Raw genomic sequence first — 16,896 nt, 5'->3', positions numbered from 1 at the left:
TAGCCATTGTTTTGAGCGTTATTGAAGTTTTGATGGCTTTTAAAATTTCGGGAATTGTTAAAATCATGGGAATTGTTGGAATTCTGCGAGTTATTTTGGGAATTTTGTCGAGAACGACATTCGTTGTAGGAGTGGCCCATACGTCCACAAAACGTGCATCTATGTGGTTGAAGGTTTGGTCTTCTAATGGGTTAATTGTTTTGATTGGGTTTTGGAGGATTGGGTCGATTGATTTTCTGTACTTCGAAAAAGGATAATTATAACTCTCGTCTGATGCGGACTTGAGCTTCAAGAAGATCTTTTGGATTACTAGCACGAATGATGTGAGCGATCCTTGAATCGAGGCCGGTCAATAAGGTAAGGCCGGTCAATAAGGTATTGAGCGCCATTGATTCGATTAAAACAATTTGGACCTGTTTCTCTACAGCAGAGAGGTTATATTTCTGTATGTTGGCATGCATTTTTGCATTAAGGACTTGGACACGGTTGAGGGATGTAAGAGCCGATTCATTCGGAAGTTGTTTGACTCTCTGTAAATCTTGTATCAAGGAAGATAGGTCTCTAGTGTTCCCAAAATGAGAAGTAAGAAGCTGTTTGATTTCTAGATACGATAATGGATTTCTTGAAATTATAAGTTGTGCTGCTTTATCGCGTAATTTATTTTTTATGTAAATTACTAATAGTTGTTTTTGATCCCGCGTAGACATAATGTAGGCATAATCACAAGCATTTAAAAATGTGTGTAAAAATATCTGATCGCCCTTAAATTCGGGTACGATAGAAAATATTTCAGATAATTTATAAGGTTCTATTTCAGGCTGGTTCTCATTGCGAGAAGCGGGACGAGGAGTATTGCCGTTATCATTCATGGTGGTCAATAAATCAATAAACGAAATAGAAAAATAAAAAAATAAAGATAAAAATATAAGATTATGGATTGATTAACTAAATAATTAATCAAATAGACATATTAAATAATAAATCAAAATATAAATATCAAAATAATAAATCAAAATATCGGAAAAGTATTTTTCTAAGACAGTGTCTGATTAGCGGAATAATCGACAAAATAATCGTTTAATAAAATAAAAATAAAAAATTGACGATTTGCAGAATAATTGCCAAAAGTGTATAATTATTAAAGCAAGTATCAAAAATATTCAAATTCGGCATAAACTTATTAATTGAAAGAATAATAAATATTGGAATATCGAACAGTATATGATAATAAAAGGTATATACGACATACGACGATATATATATAATATATAATATATATATATATATATATATATATATATATATATATATATATATATATATATATATATATATATATAATACAAAATTATATACGAGATGATTCAATTTTAGACTTACATTAGTTCCAAAAACATCAAGTCGTCTTCTTCTCGACAACTGGTCTACCAGGGGCTTCACTTGGTGTTCCTTCCGTAGATTACTGCAAAGTTAGGACGCCACTGCTTTTTGGAGATTACTGGTTCTTTTTCTGAATTTTCTGATTGGAATCCACCGTTGTCAGTTAGTTCTTCCTTGTTCTGCCAACGTTCCAGATCCTACTGACTTTTGCGCCACTTTTTATATCACAAAACACCTTTTTGACTTTTTAAAAATTTAATTTATTTCAAAATACAATAAACAAAGTTACGTGTCACAATTTTGAGTATACTGAACCTAAGACTAAAATGTTATGAATAAAAATAAAGAGCAAAAAGTGCTTTTATAATATTAGTAACTGCTGACTTACTGGGAACGTGTTAAAGGGTCCCGCTGACTCTGCATGTGTACGGATTCTTATCGGCTCTGGTACTTGGAAGTAGAAACCTGATACCCTGGGAATCGTCGTGGTCAGCAACATTGGTTGATACAATGCATATTATAACATATATATATATATATATATATATATATATATATATATATAATATATGTCTATATATATATATATATATATATAAAGAAGTAAACGTTAAATAGTGGGTTTGCAGCAATTGCTGCAAACCCACTATTTAACGTTTACTTCCTTACGTTGTCAGCAAATACTTTTGGTTCATTATATATATATATATATATATATATATATATATATATATATATATATATATATATATATATATATATATATATATATATATATATATATATATATATATATATATATATACATATAATTACTAATTTTTATAAATAAATTACTAACAAAAAAGTTTCAATGTCGCGAAATATACATATTATAATAATTAGTTATTTCAGAAAAAATTTTATGTGGCTTTCACCACCAGTTACCTTACAACAATTATCTGCCTCGATTATGATGTTAATAAAAGCATTAATTTTTAGTTATATTTTGTAGGCGCCCCCGAGAAAAAACGATTATTGCGACTCATGGTATACTCGTACACTTTTGATTTTGACGTTGTTTACTTATCTTCTCTGACCTCTCTCTTGTTCGTTATTGTATCGGTTTTCGCGGTATCCATTTTATGTTTCTCCTTGCGTCGTAAATATTATTTTCCCGATTATATTTGTTGTTGTGTTCCATTCTTTGTTGAAACTTTCTTTTTTGTCGAGCTGGCCTTTCACAAATTTCTAAATATCTGTTTTGCTGCAATTCTTGTGGTCTGTAATATTCATGTTTTGTTTTAGTTCTTTTTTTCTTTTTGAAGAGTCTCTCCTGCAAGTAGAAACTGACATAGTTTCAGTTTCATCAAACTGGCGAGCGATTAATTTTATTAATTGTTCCTGTAAATCTAAGTGCTGCGCGTTGTTATAATTATAATTGTATGGCATATATTTCTTCGGATATCCCTGATCTTTAATTGTACTTCCTGTTGCAGTTCTTGATTCATGTTTATTTGCTTTGATTTTTCTTAGAAATACCTAATAAATTTGATCTTAAACTCCATCCATGCAGTCAGCTCATTTTCTTTGCTTTCAAACCACAAAGCAGCTCCATCTTTGTTATCTTCCTTGTTTCGTGTTGTTGTGTTGTCTTGTTGTGTTTTCATCATTTGAAACAATTGTTCAAACTGGCTGATTCTTGTTTGCTTCCAATTTCCATCCTTATTTCGTTCTCAGTGTATAGATAGACACCAACGTATATGATTTAAAATAAAAATTGTAGCATTTTTGTTTTACCCCGTATATCATAAAACACCGAAAAAGATTCTTATTCTCTTTGCATCTCTGAAATTTATAGTCTAAACACATTTTTTTAATAATCTAAACACAGTAGGTTTTTAATAAAAAAATTGCTCTAGATTGATCTCGATTCCGCCTAGATATTTACGCCGAAAAAGCGTAAGAATCTTTCCACTTGGGTTGGTGGAAAAATGTATGCTGATAAGAGAATAATTTTATGAGGATGATGTCACTTTGCGATTGAGCGCGGCAAAAAGTAGACGCTTTCATTGTAGAAGTCGACTTATCGATAGGGCGCCGTAAGATGTTGGCGCTTTCAATGTTTAGATCCGGATTTAGTCATCAGGATTTCGATGTTATTCGTTTTCGGAGAGCTTTAGAAGACCGGTAAAGTTTTCCAATAATTCCATAAGTTTTAGTTAGAAGAAGGTGATTTAAGCTCAAAATGCTATGTGACAATCTTTGTAATGTGAGTCAATCACCGTTTGTGTTAAGCTGTTTTCTGTAACAAGTAACTAAGTGAAATATAAGCAGCTGAGTTTTAAATAATCACAATTGTTATCCTGTAGGATAACCTAAAGCTCAGTTTTAGTATTTGATTTCATTTCTCCCAGAATTTTTCCAGCTTCCATTTTGTGTCTCCTATGGGTCGGATCCAGATCGTTTTGAAGTAAACGGGACAGTGTTTTTTCTATTGAAATGTAAGGTAACAAACTTTTTTATTAAAAAGAAATAATCAGGCAACGGAGTAGTTTTGTTAATTTTTTCTAAATAAATATATATCATTAATAAAAAAAGATTTGCTCTCATGTCAACTTAAAATAATCTTATGTGGTATAAATCTTATAGTGACGATATAATAACCTATAGAGGGCGATACTTGTTCAGCTGCACGGAGCGAATAAATGTATAAAAAAATATCAAGTTAAAACTTTATTTCCAAGCACATCATGTGAATTATAATAACTTTGGTCTTATTAACATTCTGGTTCCGTACAAATAATTTTTTTGGGTAAGCGTTATTCTGTCCCAGTTCATTCCTGGACGCAGTGTTTTCGTATGAGGCATATTTCGAGGTGTTCCATTTAAATTACTACAGTAGCATTTATTATACCACCATGCACCACCTAAAATTAAATAAAATACAATATATAATAATTATGTACATAAAATATAGTATTTATGTACGTATAATAAAATTAGTTAATAAAATATGTAATAAACTATAGATACATATTACATGGGATTTTCGCAATTTAACAACACTGTATTGGAATATTTTCCGACATTAGTAAAGCCTAGGATTCAACATTAAAATACTTAATTTTGAAAACCCTTAGCGAATGGAAATAGCGGTAATATACTCGAATACATATCATACACTTATTAAAATAAATAGACAGTTTCAATTGAGAGTAGAAGGCGTATATTCGTCACCAAGAAATGAAGAAAATGGTATATCACAAGGCTTAAACCTTAGGACAACCCTGTTCTAGCTATAAACTCTATTACCGCACATATCAAACAACCTGTAAAAGCTAGGCTATATACAGATGATTTGCTTCTACTTTGTAGATGGAAGACTTTAACAATCATCTATAACCATGTCCAACAAGCCATAAACCATATTGAAGGATGGTGTGTTTTACAGAAAGTCACAACCAAATACAACCAAAGAACTTATACGCTGATGAAGAACAGCCTAAACATGTAGACGAAATTAGATTCATCGGTTTGATCTTTGACCAAACACTAACTTGGAAGATACATTTAAAATATTTAAACAAGACATGTCAGCCTGAAATAAATTTAATCACTTGAAAACAAAAAATGGGTATTTGTAATACCCTTTTATTGCATTATACTGTCATCGTATCACTGACTTCGTTTTCTAGACACGTTAGTTAGACAAAAAAGAAGTCCAATATAAACCCTATACTGGGAGATTGAAGAGATTCCACTCACGTTTAGAAGAAAATATCTAAGTCTTTTGGATGCCGCGGCAGTACATACAATAATACATACACACATTGCTACATATGTATAAGGCCCTAGTACGTTGCAAACTTGACTACGGATCAAACGTTTACAACTCCTTCAATAAAACATACTTAAAAACAGTAGATTCAAAATCCAGGTGTTCGAATTTCCTTAGGAGTACAACACACAAGTTCAATGCAAACCTTATAGAGAGAGACTGAAGACTGAAAGACTTAAGATTCCACTCACGTTTAGAAGACAGTGTCTAAGTGTTTCTTATGCCGAGGCAGTATCATATAATCAAGATAATCCAGGTTATACACAATGTATTCGCTTACCGCTTTAGAAGTAATTTTCAAACTTTAAATCGAACTGATCACCCTTTCTATTACTGCATACAAACCTACTTGTTAATTATTCATTTTCCAGATACCTACTTATATTTCCTCAATCCAAACTTCTTCTCTTTGGAAATTCGTCTTTCCTTTACTGATACCAGTTTATTGCGCCTAAATAAATCAAAAACGGCAGAAAGTCAAATGAATCAAGAATTTCTTAAAATATTAAGCAAATATAGTAGCTGTCTCAAAGTTTACACTGATGCCTCCAAAACAAAGACGAAACTGGGGCAGAAATCTACTCATCACATAGCATTACATAGCAGCTTATAAATTACCTTCAAATACAAAGTTCTCTGCTGTTTGCCACACTAAAAGCACTAGTTCTGATAATTGACAAAAATAAAAAGAGAAATATCACTATTTCTGATTCTCTCAGCTTTATAATGATATTAAACCAATTCTACTGTGATTATCCACTGTGATCATACGCTCTGATGTTCGTTGGTTGTAACTCCGTTTTGCTGACAACCATAAGTTTTGTCTTAAAAGTATTACATTTTAGCCCATATTCGTTACATGCTTCGGTTACCCTGTTTATAAGTCGTTGCAGGTCTTCTTCATTGGAGGCAATAAGTACCGTGTCGTCTGCATATCTGAGATTGTTGACATTAATTCCGTTGATTTTAATGCCTGTATTTTCAACTAAGGCTTCTTTGAAAATAAATTCCGAGTAGATATTAAAAAGTAGAGGCGATAGAATACCTCCTTGCCTCACTTCACGTCGTATTTCCACTGCTTCCGTCGTGTTGTGTTTAGCTCGTATGTTTGCACATTGATGCCAATACAAATTTTTGATAATACGGAGGTCTCGGTCATCAATTTGCACCTGTTGCAAGACACCTATAAGTTTTTCATGCTTTTCAACTCGGCCAAAGGCCTTTTCGAAGTCGATAAGTTAATTGATTTGTTTGCTAGTTCCCAAAGTAATATTGTACAAAATCCACAAGGGAAATAATTCTTCTTGCAGCTGGCTGTATACCACGTATCACAAAAAAGAGGTTAATCTTTGTAAATGGGTATATTTTATAAAAACCCTTAAAAGGGCTACATCAAAAACAAGAACGTTTTCGGAACAACAGTTTCATCACCAGGTTAAAAATACAGGTTACCATGCCTGAGCCACCAAAATATTAGGGTAAAAACCCTTTAAAATATATAATGTTACCAAAGATTGTACATAATGTTATTAATATTATTTGATGTTTAATATTTTAATTAAATTTTACTTCAGGTAACATACACCCATGCTTTAAGTGAGTTCTAGTGTCCGGAGAGTAAACCTCTTCAAACGGACTTCAGCTGGTAACTGTACCTATGTAATATTGTACCTTCAAGAGTACCAATTCTTAGTATGAGAAGCAACGTGGATGTCAAATTAGCAGATTCAATACCAAAACATCAACATTACAAGGTGTCTTTTGACAATTGGTTTATCAGCATACCTCTAATAAAATTTCTGACCAAAGCGGGCATTTTACCTTTGAAAATAGTAAGATTAACTCATGTTTCTGGAGATGTGATGCCAGCTGAGAAAGAAATGAAAAAGCGCGGCAAAGTTCATACAGTAAAGAAAATAGCCAAAATAGGCAATGTGGATGATAGTGTAGTGTCCTAGTTTAATAGTGAAATCGTTACTACAATGTCAAGATATACTGGAAGTAAACCAAAGGGAGAAAAAAAAATTTTCAAAAAGAAATTTGATTTACACCCTTTGGATACCAAACTGGCAATAGTCGATACTCTTTGCAAAGTGGGAAAATCAACTAAACACAACAAAATAGGAAGACCGGTAAGTAGTAGCCTTCAGAAAATGTACGAGTATAAACAAAAAAAGGAATCCACTAAAGAAATACCCCAAGAAGACATCTGTAAAGATGGGTTTGATCATTTTCCCTATTGGAATGAGAGTACTAGGTCAAGATGCAAATTCCCAGACTGTACAGGAAAAACATATATATTGTGTACAAAATACACAATACTGTTCTGTCTTAATAAAGAAAGAAACTATTATTTGTAGTTTTATATTGCATAGTGTATACTGTAGCTTCAAACTAGTTCGACTAATATTATATTATTGCATGGTGTTCCATATTTGGCATCAAAAAAAGTTTTTTTGTCAATTAAGTTTTTCTCGTAGCCAGATTTTTTTAATATTTTTATCTGAAATAGTTTTATTAGTATATAACTATTATACACTTTATAGTTTACCATATTCGTGCACCAAAGCCGGTCTCCATCTCATTCACTCTTGTTACATTGGCGCTTGTTCAGAGTGCTGTACATCCACAATTTTTGTTACAAACCGTTCCTTAAATTTTTTGTCTGCGTGAATTAAACGGCCCGGCTGTCATTCTATCGATTTTTATTTTTTCGTACTTCTACAATAGAATTTTTTCTGTAACTGGTTTTTCTCTTTGAGATTATTTTACAGAATTTTCTAGCTCTATTGATTTAAATTTCTGTTGTCCTTGGTTGTTTTCCTTAATCTTTTTTAATTTCTTTATGTTTTTTCGTTAAATAAAGAAAAAAGCATTTATATAAATAAAATTTAAAATTCTTTAAAAACTGAAGAAATTTACTCAAAGATGATTAGATGTGGTTCACCAAAACTGCTTGAAACGTTTTTTGTAAACGTAGTTATATGGTGAGAAATTTTCAGTAGAATGGAAACAACCCTACATCTCTCAAATAGATAAAAATAATAAAATTATAAAATATTACTACGTAAATTTTAAATTAACTTACGTGAAAAATTGGCACAATTGCCCTCTTTCCAATGGTCTTGATCCCGATCGAATGTAGTAAACTTTTGCCCTTCGTGCCATTTCATACAGTTATCCGCTGTAGTAGTTGCATTACCGCTATAACCGTCTATAGTTTTTAATACGTAACCATCGTATTCGGGTCCCACTTTAAAAACTAAAAATCTAGCATAATAGATTACCATATTATGATCAGTAAGTTCTATAAGCAACTCGTTGGTTTCGTTACCTAAAAATATTATTAGTTTAAGAGACCATTGATTTCTAAACATCAAAAATGTAGATGATTTTAACCAAAATGATAAAAATATTTTACAAAATATAAACTTTTGTAGTTGGTTAAATAGGGAAATAGCACTTATAAATTACGTTTCACATAGGAAATCAAATGATATCCTAAAAACATCACGAATCGGTGGTAAATACATAAAAATAATCTCAATAACAATATATCTTCAACAAAAAGCAACAGTGCGATTTACTGCATTGTCTAATATCTTGATAGTCGGCAAAGTTCTACAATGAAACATATACTTAGAAAACATCTTTAAAGAGGCCCTGAACGAATTAGAATACGACCTAAAACTAAATTTAAAGAAGACAAAAATATTGATCTTTGGTACAAACACCAATATAAGGGCCTAAATTCTAATAAACGGTAAACCGTTAGAAAGAGTGGAGCAATGGGCTACCTGGGCTAGCTACCTTGGCTGCAATGTTAAGGATACCTAGAACCATAGCTACGAAATAAAAACTCGTATTAAAAAAAAAACAAAAGCTCTTTTAAAGGTCTTAGAAAGATTTTTTGTAACCTATCAACAAGTATCAACATACACATCAGAATTATTAGATGTTACGTCTTTAGTGTTCTTTCTGCGGAATAAAAAGCTGGAATCTCAGAGGAGATACCCTAAAACGGTTAGAGGTACTTGCATCGTAAGGGTCCCATGTATACAAAGAAATTATTAATATTGTAAAGAACAGAAAATTAGCTTACTTCGGTAACATTATGCGTAATAATAATTGTCATCTTCTTCTGTTAATTCTACAAGTCAATACTGAGGGCAAAGGAGACCCTGGACGCAGACGTATATCTTTGGAAAGTGACTGGTCTAACGGCAACTGATCTATTTTAAGCAACAGCAAATAGAATAAAATGAGTGATCAATGTGGTCGCCAAAATCCTAAGGCGCCTAAGATGGGCACCTTAAGAAGATAAATTAGGTTGGGATTTTAACCAACCAATGATAAAATTGTATGTTAATATAACCATGCATATACCAGTCTCTTCTGTTTTTGTTCTAACAATATTTGTTATTGAATCATATATAAAGTGTATTATTAGAATTGGAACGTAGAATAACTTAAGACATTCTGCTTTAAAAATAGGTCGTTTCAACAAAAAATTATTAGGTAAGCTGCTACTGGTTTCGTAAATATAGAGTTTTATAGTTGAACATTAACAAAAATTTTAATTCTATTTTTTTCTCTGTATTATTTTTCTAAGTTGCGGAATGATATATCCAGAAATAGGAAGCATCCATAGAGGCACTTATGAGCCTCACAGTAGACCCTAGGCTAGTATGGAAATACCGAGAGAACTCGACAGACAGACGGAACACAACAGTGTCACACTGGTAGTAGTTTATAAAAAACTTATAAATAGCTGGTAATACTTTAGTTCAGAGCTGGCCGTTGAATTGCCAAAAAGTAAAGTCACACATATGGCGAACTATCTATCGGACATACATGTGCTAATAGAGCCGGAATACTACGGAAAACAAGTCAGAATCAACTCAGAGTTATAACAGGCAAACAATAAACAAAAGAAAACAGTAAAATATTGATTAAGCTTTTCAATCATTGTTGCTCAATTAGTGAAATTGCATAAAATTGGTTAGGTCGAATTCATACCTTTATACAAAAAAAACCAACGTTAAAATCATTGTAAAAACTATTAACCAGTAAGCTTAATCAGCCACGCTGAGAGCCGTCTGATTAAAAACTACCAAAGAATGGACTGAAACAAGAAGAGCAAAACAACTACATATTATAATGCTCCAAGCTAAAAAGTATTTTGCATAGTTATTTACCAATGTCAAAGGGACTGAATAAGTTACACAAAGAAAAAGAATAACTTCAACATATTTTTTAATCTTGAAAGCTTATAATATTGCAAAAACTATAACCTATACTTACTTGTAAGTTGATGGATATTTTCTAAACCCAACCAAAATTCACCTTTAAGATTTCCAAAACCAAATTTATAATCTCTCCAGGGTCTGTAAAAATCTTCAGATCCATCAAATCTCTTCTGAATGTGTGTCCATCCACCTCCTTGAATTTCCATGTCGCATAAAACTAATAATGGTTTTGCTTGTCCACTTGGTAAAATTTGGTATGTACCAGACATTGTGTTACCTTAAACAAGTAAATGTTTATTTCGTCTTTAATTATATTTCCCAAAATGTATATAATATCCAAATGTTCAGGGAATATTTAAGCCTTACAAGACACGTAAAGTAAAACAAGCTATCTAAGAGTGTCATGAATATTCTAGGTACGGATTTAAAGTAGATATAATAATAATTAATAGTTATAATTAGATGTAATATTATAGATATAGAGTTAAGTGTTTACTTTCAAGTTAGGTAGATGATTCTGTATGTTGAGAATCGTGGTTTCAGTTTTAAAGTGAATATTTGGATTGTAAATTTACTAAATTTTGGACATTTAAACATAAAGGTATAATATATTGGAAACTGCTGTTTACTCTTGCCTACGAGCAAGCGTAAATATATTATTTAAAATCTGACTATAATTGTTGCATTGAATTGTTTATTTTTTTCCATAGCTAATGTTAAAGTGTTGCTATAATAACTGTTTTGAGTAGATAAAGTATCACTTTAACCGCAAGGGTGGATAAAGTGACACTTGAACAGCAAGAGCAGATAAAATGTTTTAACTTTTTTTTATTCAATAAAATTTACAAATTCAAACATATTAAGGATTGAAAACAACTAAAATTTTACAATTAACATTATTAGAAATATATATTTTTGGAGAATCACAACTTGTACTGATTTGCTTAAACACTTGATTGGAGGTACTGGATTGATTTTCTGGTCCGCCAAGTATACACTTGGATACAGCAATCTTATTGCTTATTGACTTTTTAAATAAAAAATTTTCATAATTTTTGTGCTAAAAATTACAGTTTTCTTTGAAATTCTATTTTTCACCTGAACTTGTCTTGCTATAGAAAAAAATGTTGTATTGCACACAACGATAAAATCGCATTATCTTCTCGAGCATAATTAGCGTCTCGACTGACGTCTCGACGCTAAAAAACGCTCTCGAAGATAAAGTACAATTTTATCGTCTTGTACAATAAATAACTATTGTTAATCTTTTACCCTTTTTTGCGCTCATTAGTGAAACATTAATACATTTTAAGTCACCTTTCGCCTTACGTCAATTTTGTAGGTAACCAGTAATACGACATGGTCTGTTGTTGTTATCTAGACACTGGTCAATAATTGCAACAATTATGGATAATCCTAAACCTGTTGCTTTTGACTACAAGGGCAACAAAATTAAAGAAACTACTTCGATCGTAACAAAATCAATAATGCTAACGAATGACGAAGAAAATAATACACCTACAACTTCATACCTTGCTGCAGCTAAAACAAGACCTAAACCTATTTTTGCAAAAAAATAACAAGCAATTATCCCATATTCTCATTTCAATCGTGTGTTATTGGACTACGTTAAAGCAGTTGGAAACATCGTTAATCCCAAAAATGTTTGTTTTGCATCGAAAATCTCAAACAACCGAGTGTGTATCTACTTATGAAGAACCGACCTTGTAGACCAGCTTTTATTAGAGCATTCCACTGTTACTCTAAATTCCGTTGTGCTGAGTATAAGAAGACTAATTTCTTCAGCTAAGAGATATATTGATATCGCATGTCTGTCCATCCATACCCAATGAGGTCATAGAACAGACACTCAAAGATTTCGGACTTCAAATGGTGTCGCCTATATTAGAGCCATTATTAAAGGCAGGTATCCCAAGAGATGAGTACTCGCATATTATGAATTTCAGATGTCAAGTCTACGTTACTCCAGCTACTGAGAACTACTAGCTTCAAACGTCACTTTTAATACATGAGAATATGAGAATATCGCATATAAAAGATTATTGTCCACAGATCGTATGGAGTGTTTCCTTTGTAAATAGCCTAGACATACAGCAAACAAATGTCCTAACACAAATACACAAACAACCTCATTCCCGCAATCATTAACATTTTCAACAACTACAATAGTTGATACAAATTCTGAGCATTTTTAAATAACTACATTATTAATAACTCCAGTTGTCAAACGACTGCATTCATCAACTAATGACACAAATGTTCTTGAAGATTAGGCATCCGACGTTGATGTAATGCCCCCTCCAGGGCACTCCTCTAGCAATGATAAACCAAAATTAGTTAAGGAGAAACCTAGGATGCAGTCCACAAACTCAAAGACAATTATACAAAATATCTGTAACACAAATCTGAATGACTATACGTTAACAGCTGATCAGACTATTGCATTCCTCGAAAACTTATTTGGAAATGGCAATTAATAATGGAAGCTTTGCAAATTACTACAGATATACAGGACCTGTTGGACGATATGTATAAAATATATCCTTCTTTAACAGAAACATGTTGGAAGCCTTGACAGAATGCCGAATTGACTATCGGTATATAAATATAATTAAACACATATCAAAACGCAACAGCCAGTGTTAGAGTGGGTGATCGTCAAACCCAGAAATTCCCGATACAACGTGAAGTACGCCAGGGGGACACCATATCGCCGAAACTGTTCACTACGCTTTTGGAATATATTTGTAAAAGGGCAAAACTGACCGACAAGGGCCTTAACATAAACGGAGAAAAGCTTAGCCATCTAAGGTTTGCAGATGATATTGTACTAATAGCTGATAGGATGCATGAGGCCAAAGAACTTTTAAATCAGCTCTACTTTTCCTCGCTAAAAGGGGGATTGAAAATAAATATATCTAAAACCCAGATGATGACAAATCTTGTAGTCATCGAAGATATATGCGTGGGAACAAGATCCATAGACCAAGTAATGGCCTATAAATACCTAGGTCATGATATACCAATATGCCTTAAAAGAAAAACGTTTAAACAGTGTGTTTTTCCAGTGTTAACTTACGGTGCGGAAACGTTGACCATGACAAGGAGAACAGTTTAAAAGATCTGTGTATGTCAAAGGGCGATGGAGCGTGCTATGTTGGGCGTTTCACTACTAGACAAGATCCCAAATCGCCAGCTACGACAAAGAACAGGAGTGGCTGATGCAGTAGAGAGAGTAGCAACATTGAAAGGGAACTGGGTAGGTCACGTGGCTCGAATGACAGATAATAGATGGACAAAGCGAATACTGGAATGGAGACCAAGAGATGATGCCTACCGAAGCAGAGGTCGTCCACCAACACGTTGTACTGACGATCTAAAACGTTGTCATTGGAATTGGATACAAGAGGCACAAGATCGAAATAGATGGAAAATTATGAGGGAGATCTATGTCCAGCAGTGACTAAGCGAAGATTGAATGATGATGATGAACAGAAAGATCTGTTAAGATTAGAGTTACTAAAATAACGAAACAATTAAAGAAATATTTAGCCACAGAAAATAGCAACGCTAAAGTATCACAATCATCCACTGACGATGATTATCTCTCAGATACATCACAACGGTCCCAAAAGCTACCTTTTAATTACTCAGTTAATTTTAAATTTGACGGATTCTATCCAAGATATGAAAGAATCCAACAATTGATAACAGAAACAGAGACAGATTTTACATGTGTACAAGAGACAAACTTCAAAGATACTAAAATTGGACAACTTATAAATTACGAAGGTTATCATTGTTCAAGAAATTACTACCTAAAATCCAGTGGAGGCACCTCAATTTTTGTTTCCAGAGATCTATTTTCTACACATCACATACTGACTACTGCCACTGAAGCAATCGCAGTCTCCATCTGGTGCCCCAGCAAAATTACGGTATGTAGCATTTACGTACCACCCAATTACAAACTTTCTGAAGATTACAAACTTTCTGTATGATCTAATCCATCAACTCCCCACTCCTTATCTTCTTGTAGATGACTTCAATGCACAAATATTATGTGGGGTTCTGATAAAACATTAGGAAGGGGAAAAGTCATTGAAAATGTATTAAATTGTTTTAGCAGTTGCCTATTAAATACCGGATCAAGTACATACTTCAGTATATCTTCTGGCATATTTTCCGCAATTGATTCGAGCTTTTCTGACTCAAAGATATCATCTTTATTAAACTGGTCCTCGATAGTCTCTTTGACAGCAGTCACTTTCGAAGTCGGATTTCCAATAGGTAGAATAAATCTAGCATTAATCATGTTTACAAATGACTAATCGCTAATGCAGATTGGATTGACTTCTGCTCGTATCTCGAAAAAAAAAATTCCATCTCTGACTCTTTCTGATGACCAATCTGAATTTTTGAATTTCCGAACCTTCTTATCCCCTACATTATCTCTGCAGCTGAACTACATATTGGCAAAATTTACTCTATGTGTACAACCGGTACACATAAGAAAGTACCATGATGGAATAAGGAAAGTGAACACGCAGTTCGTCAATGAAAAAAAGCATTAAACAGATACCGTAGAACTCGAAATAACAAAAATTTTATGAAATTTAAAAAACTAAAGGCCAGAGCAAACGTGCTAAAAGAAAACAAGAAAATTTCATGGAGAGAATATACTTCGACACTAAAATGCAGCACCGCTTCTGACCAAGTATGGACGAAAATACGACAAAGCCAGGGCCGTAAGACAAGTTTCGGTATTAAAAGTATAAGTTATCAAAATAACGTTATCAATGACACACAACGAATTGCCAATTTACTAGCTGATATGTTTAAATAAAAATCCAAAAGACAAGACTCATATCATTAGGTACATTAACTGGAAAGTTCTCCTCAATAAAAACTGCACAAGAAATCGATCTTATTAACACACCATTTACCTTAGAGGAACTATTGACAACACTCGATTTGTGTAAAAACACAGGCTCTGGTTCAGATGACATTTCTTTCATATTCTTAAAGAAATTATCGACTGCTTGCATTATTGTTTTATTAAAATTTTACAATGCTAATTGGAACAGTTACAATTTTCCTAGGCGGTGGCGAGAATCAAATATTATACCAATTAAACAAGTTCATAATCAAACACAAAGTGTATCTTATTTATATAAGCCAATATCGCTGACGTGCACCATGTGCAAATTAATGGAGAAAATGGTAAACAAAATAATGGTCTGGGTTTTTGAAAAGAAATAGAGTTATTTTACCGGCACAATCTGGTTTTAGATCTCATCGTTCTAAATCAGATAATTTGGTAATTTAACAATCACGTATTTCCGACACTATGACCTGTAAACAAGATTTATTAGCAGCCTTTTTTGACGTGGAAGGAGCCATTGACTCTGTTTAAAAATCTGTAATACTACAAAATCTTTAACAATCTGGACTTGGTGAAAACATATACTACTCTATGCAGAATTTTTTACATGATAGAATTTAAAGTTATTTTAAACAAAAAGCTGATATCTACTCGTATTCAACATAATGGAGTACCACACGGTTCTGTTATAAGCACAACTTTGTTCAGTTTGGCATTTAATGATGTAGGGAAAGGTATTCATCTCCCAGTTAAATACGGATTATATGCTGATGATCTCGTACTCTTTTGCAGAAGAAAGAATATTGAAGAAACCTGTCGACTAATGCAAACAGCCATTGATAATGTAGAAAGGTAGAAGAGGCATATTGGGCTTTCCTTCTCATCTCAAAAAACTAAAATCATGAAATTTAGCGGAAAAACGACAAAAGACAATCCAACATTAACATACAATGGAGTATTACTAGATGTTATTGATCATTATAAAGTCTTAGGTCTGACCTTCGACTTCAGACTTACTTGGAATACACACATACAGGAAACAAAAGGCAACTGCTTAAAAAATATTAATATCCTGACTATAGTAGTTTTTTCTATATGTCTGCCTCCAAGTCACATCTAAAAGCTTTTGACTCCGTACACAATACGGGGATTAGGACCTGCTTATGTGCCTTCAAATCTAAACCAGCTCAAAGCATGTACTGTGAAGCTAACGATCCGCCAATCTGGTTAAGGAGACAACATCTTCTTTTAGCATATGCAGCTAGCTTATCAGTAAATTTACAAAATCAAGTCTACTAACTACTTATTTAACCAAATAATCTCATTCATTATTCTCAGACCACTACAGCTGCCCAACCTCTCTCTTGTATACTAAATTCTATTCTCTCTCATTATATTCAATCAAAATCAGTTTCATAAAGTTCTTTATACAGATGCCTCTAAAAATGATGTAGGGATGGGTAGTGCTGTTGTTTCCTTTTTTTGCACTACAAAACTAATCAGACTTCTTGCCGTTTGTAGTGTATACACTGGAGAACTAC

At 32.8% G+C, this 16,896-nt stretch overlaps 2 protein-coding genes across 2 annotated transcripts in view; both read right to left on the bottom strand.

The window, feature by feature from the left end:
* Positions 1-257: 257 nt before the first annotated feature.
* On the bottom strand, positions 258-869 carry LOC140444359 (uncharacterized). The gene has a single exon (XM_072536109.1). The coding sequence runs from the start codon at positions 867-869 to the stop codon at positions 258-260; it is 612 nt and encodes a 203-aa protein (XP_072392210.1).
* A 3,213-nt stretch (positions 870-4,082) lies between these two features.
* The window catches only part of LOC140443467 (microfibril-associated glycoprotein 4-like), a 35,993-nt gene continuing 23,179 nt past the window's right edge, over positions 4,083-16,896 (bottom strand). Inside the window, exons 4-6 of the mRNA XM_072534752.1 lie at positions 10,505-10,726; positions 8,289-8,534; positions 4,083-4,289 (exon numbers count right to left, since the gene is read on the bottom strand). Coding sequence (XP_072390853.1) covers positions 4,120-4,289; positions 8,289-8,534; positions 10,505-10,726 — 638 coding nt within the window. The 3' untranslated portion in view covers positions 4,083-4,119. The remainder of the gene's footprint in view (positions 4,290-8,288; positions 8,535-10,504; positions 10,727-16,896) is intronic.

This window comes from Diabrotica undecimpunctata, chromosome 6 (genome assembly GCF_040954645.1).
Source record: "Diabrotica undecimpunctata isolate CICGRU chromosome 6, icDiaUnde3, whole genome shotgun sequence".
NCBI classification, from domain to species: Eukaryota; Metazoa; Arthropoda; class Insecta; order Coleoptera; family Chrysomelidae; genus Diabrotica; species Diabrotica undecimpunctata.
The sequence above is the reverse complement of the archived record's forward strand: the minus strand, read 5'-3'. Positions and strand labels throughout refer to the sequence as shown.

Excerpts from the sequence above, each read along its gene's own strand:
- LOC140444359 (XM_072536109.1), bottom strand. The coding sequence starts at position 869 with ATGAATGATAACGGCAATACTCCTCGTCCCGCTTCTCGCAATGAGAAC.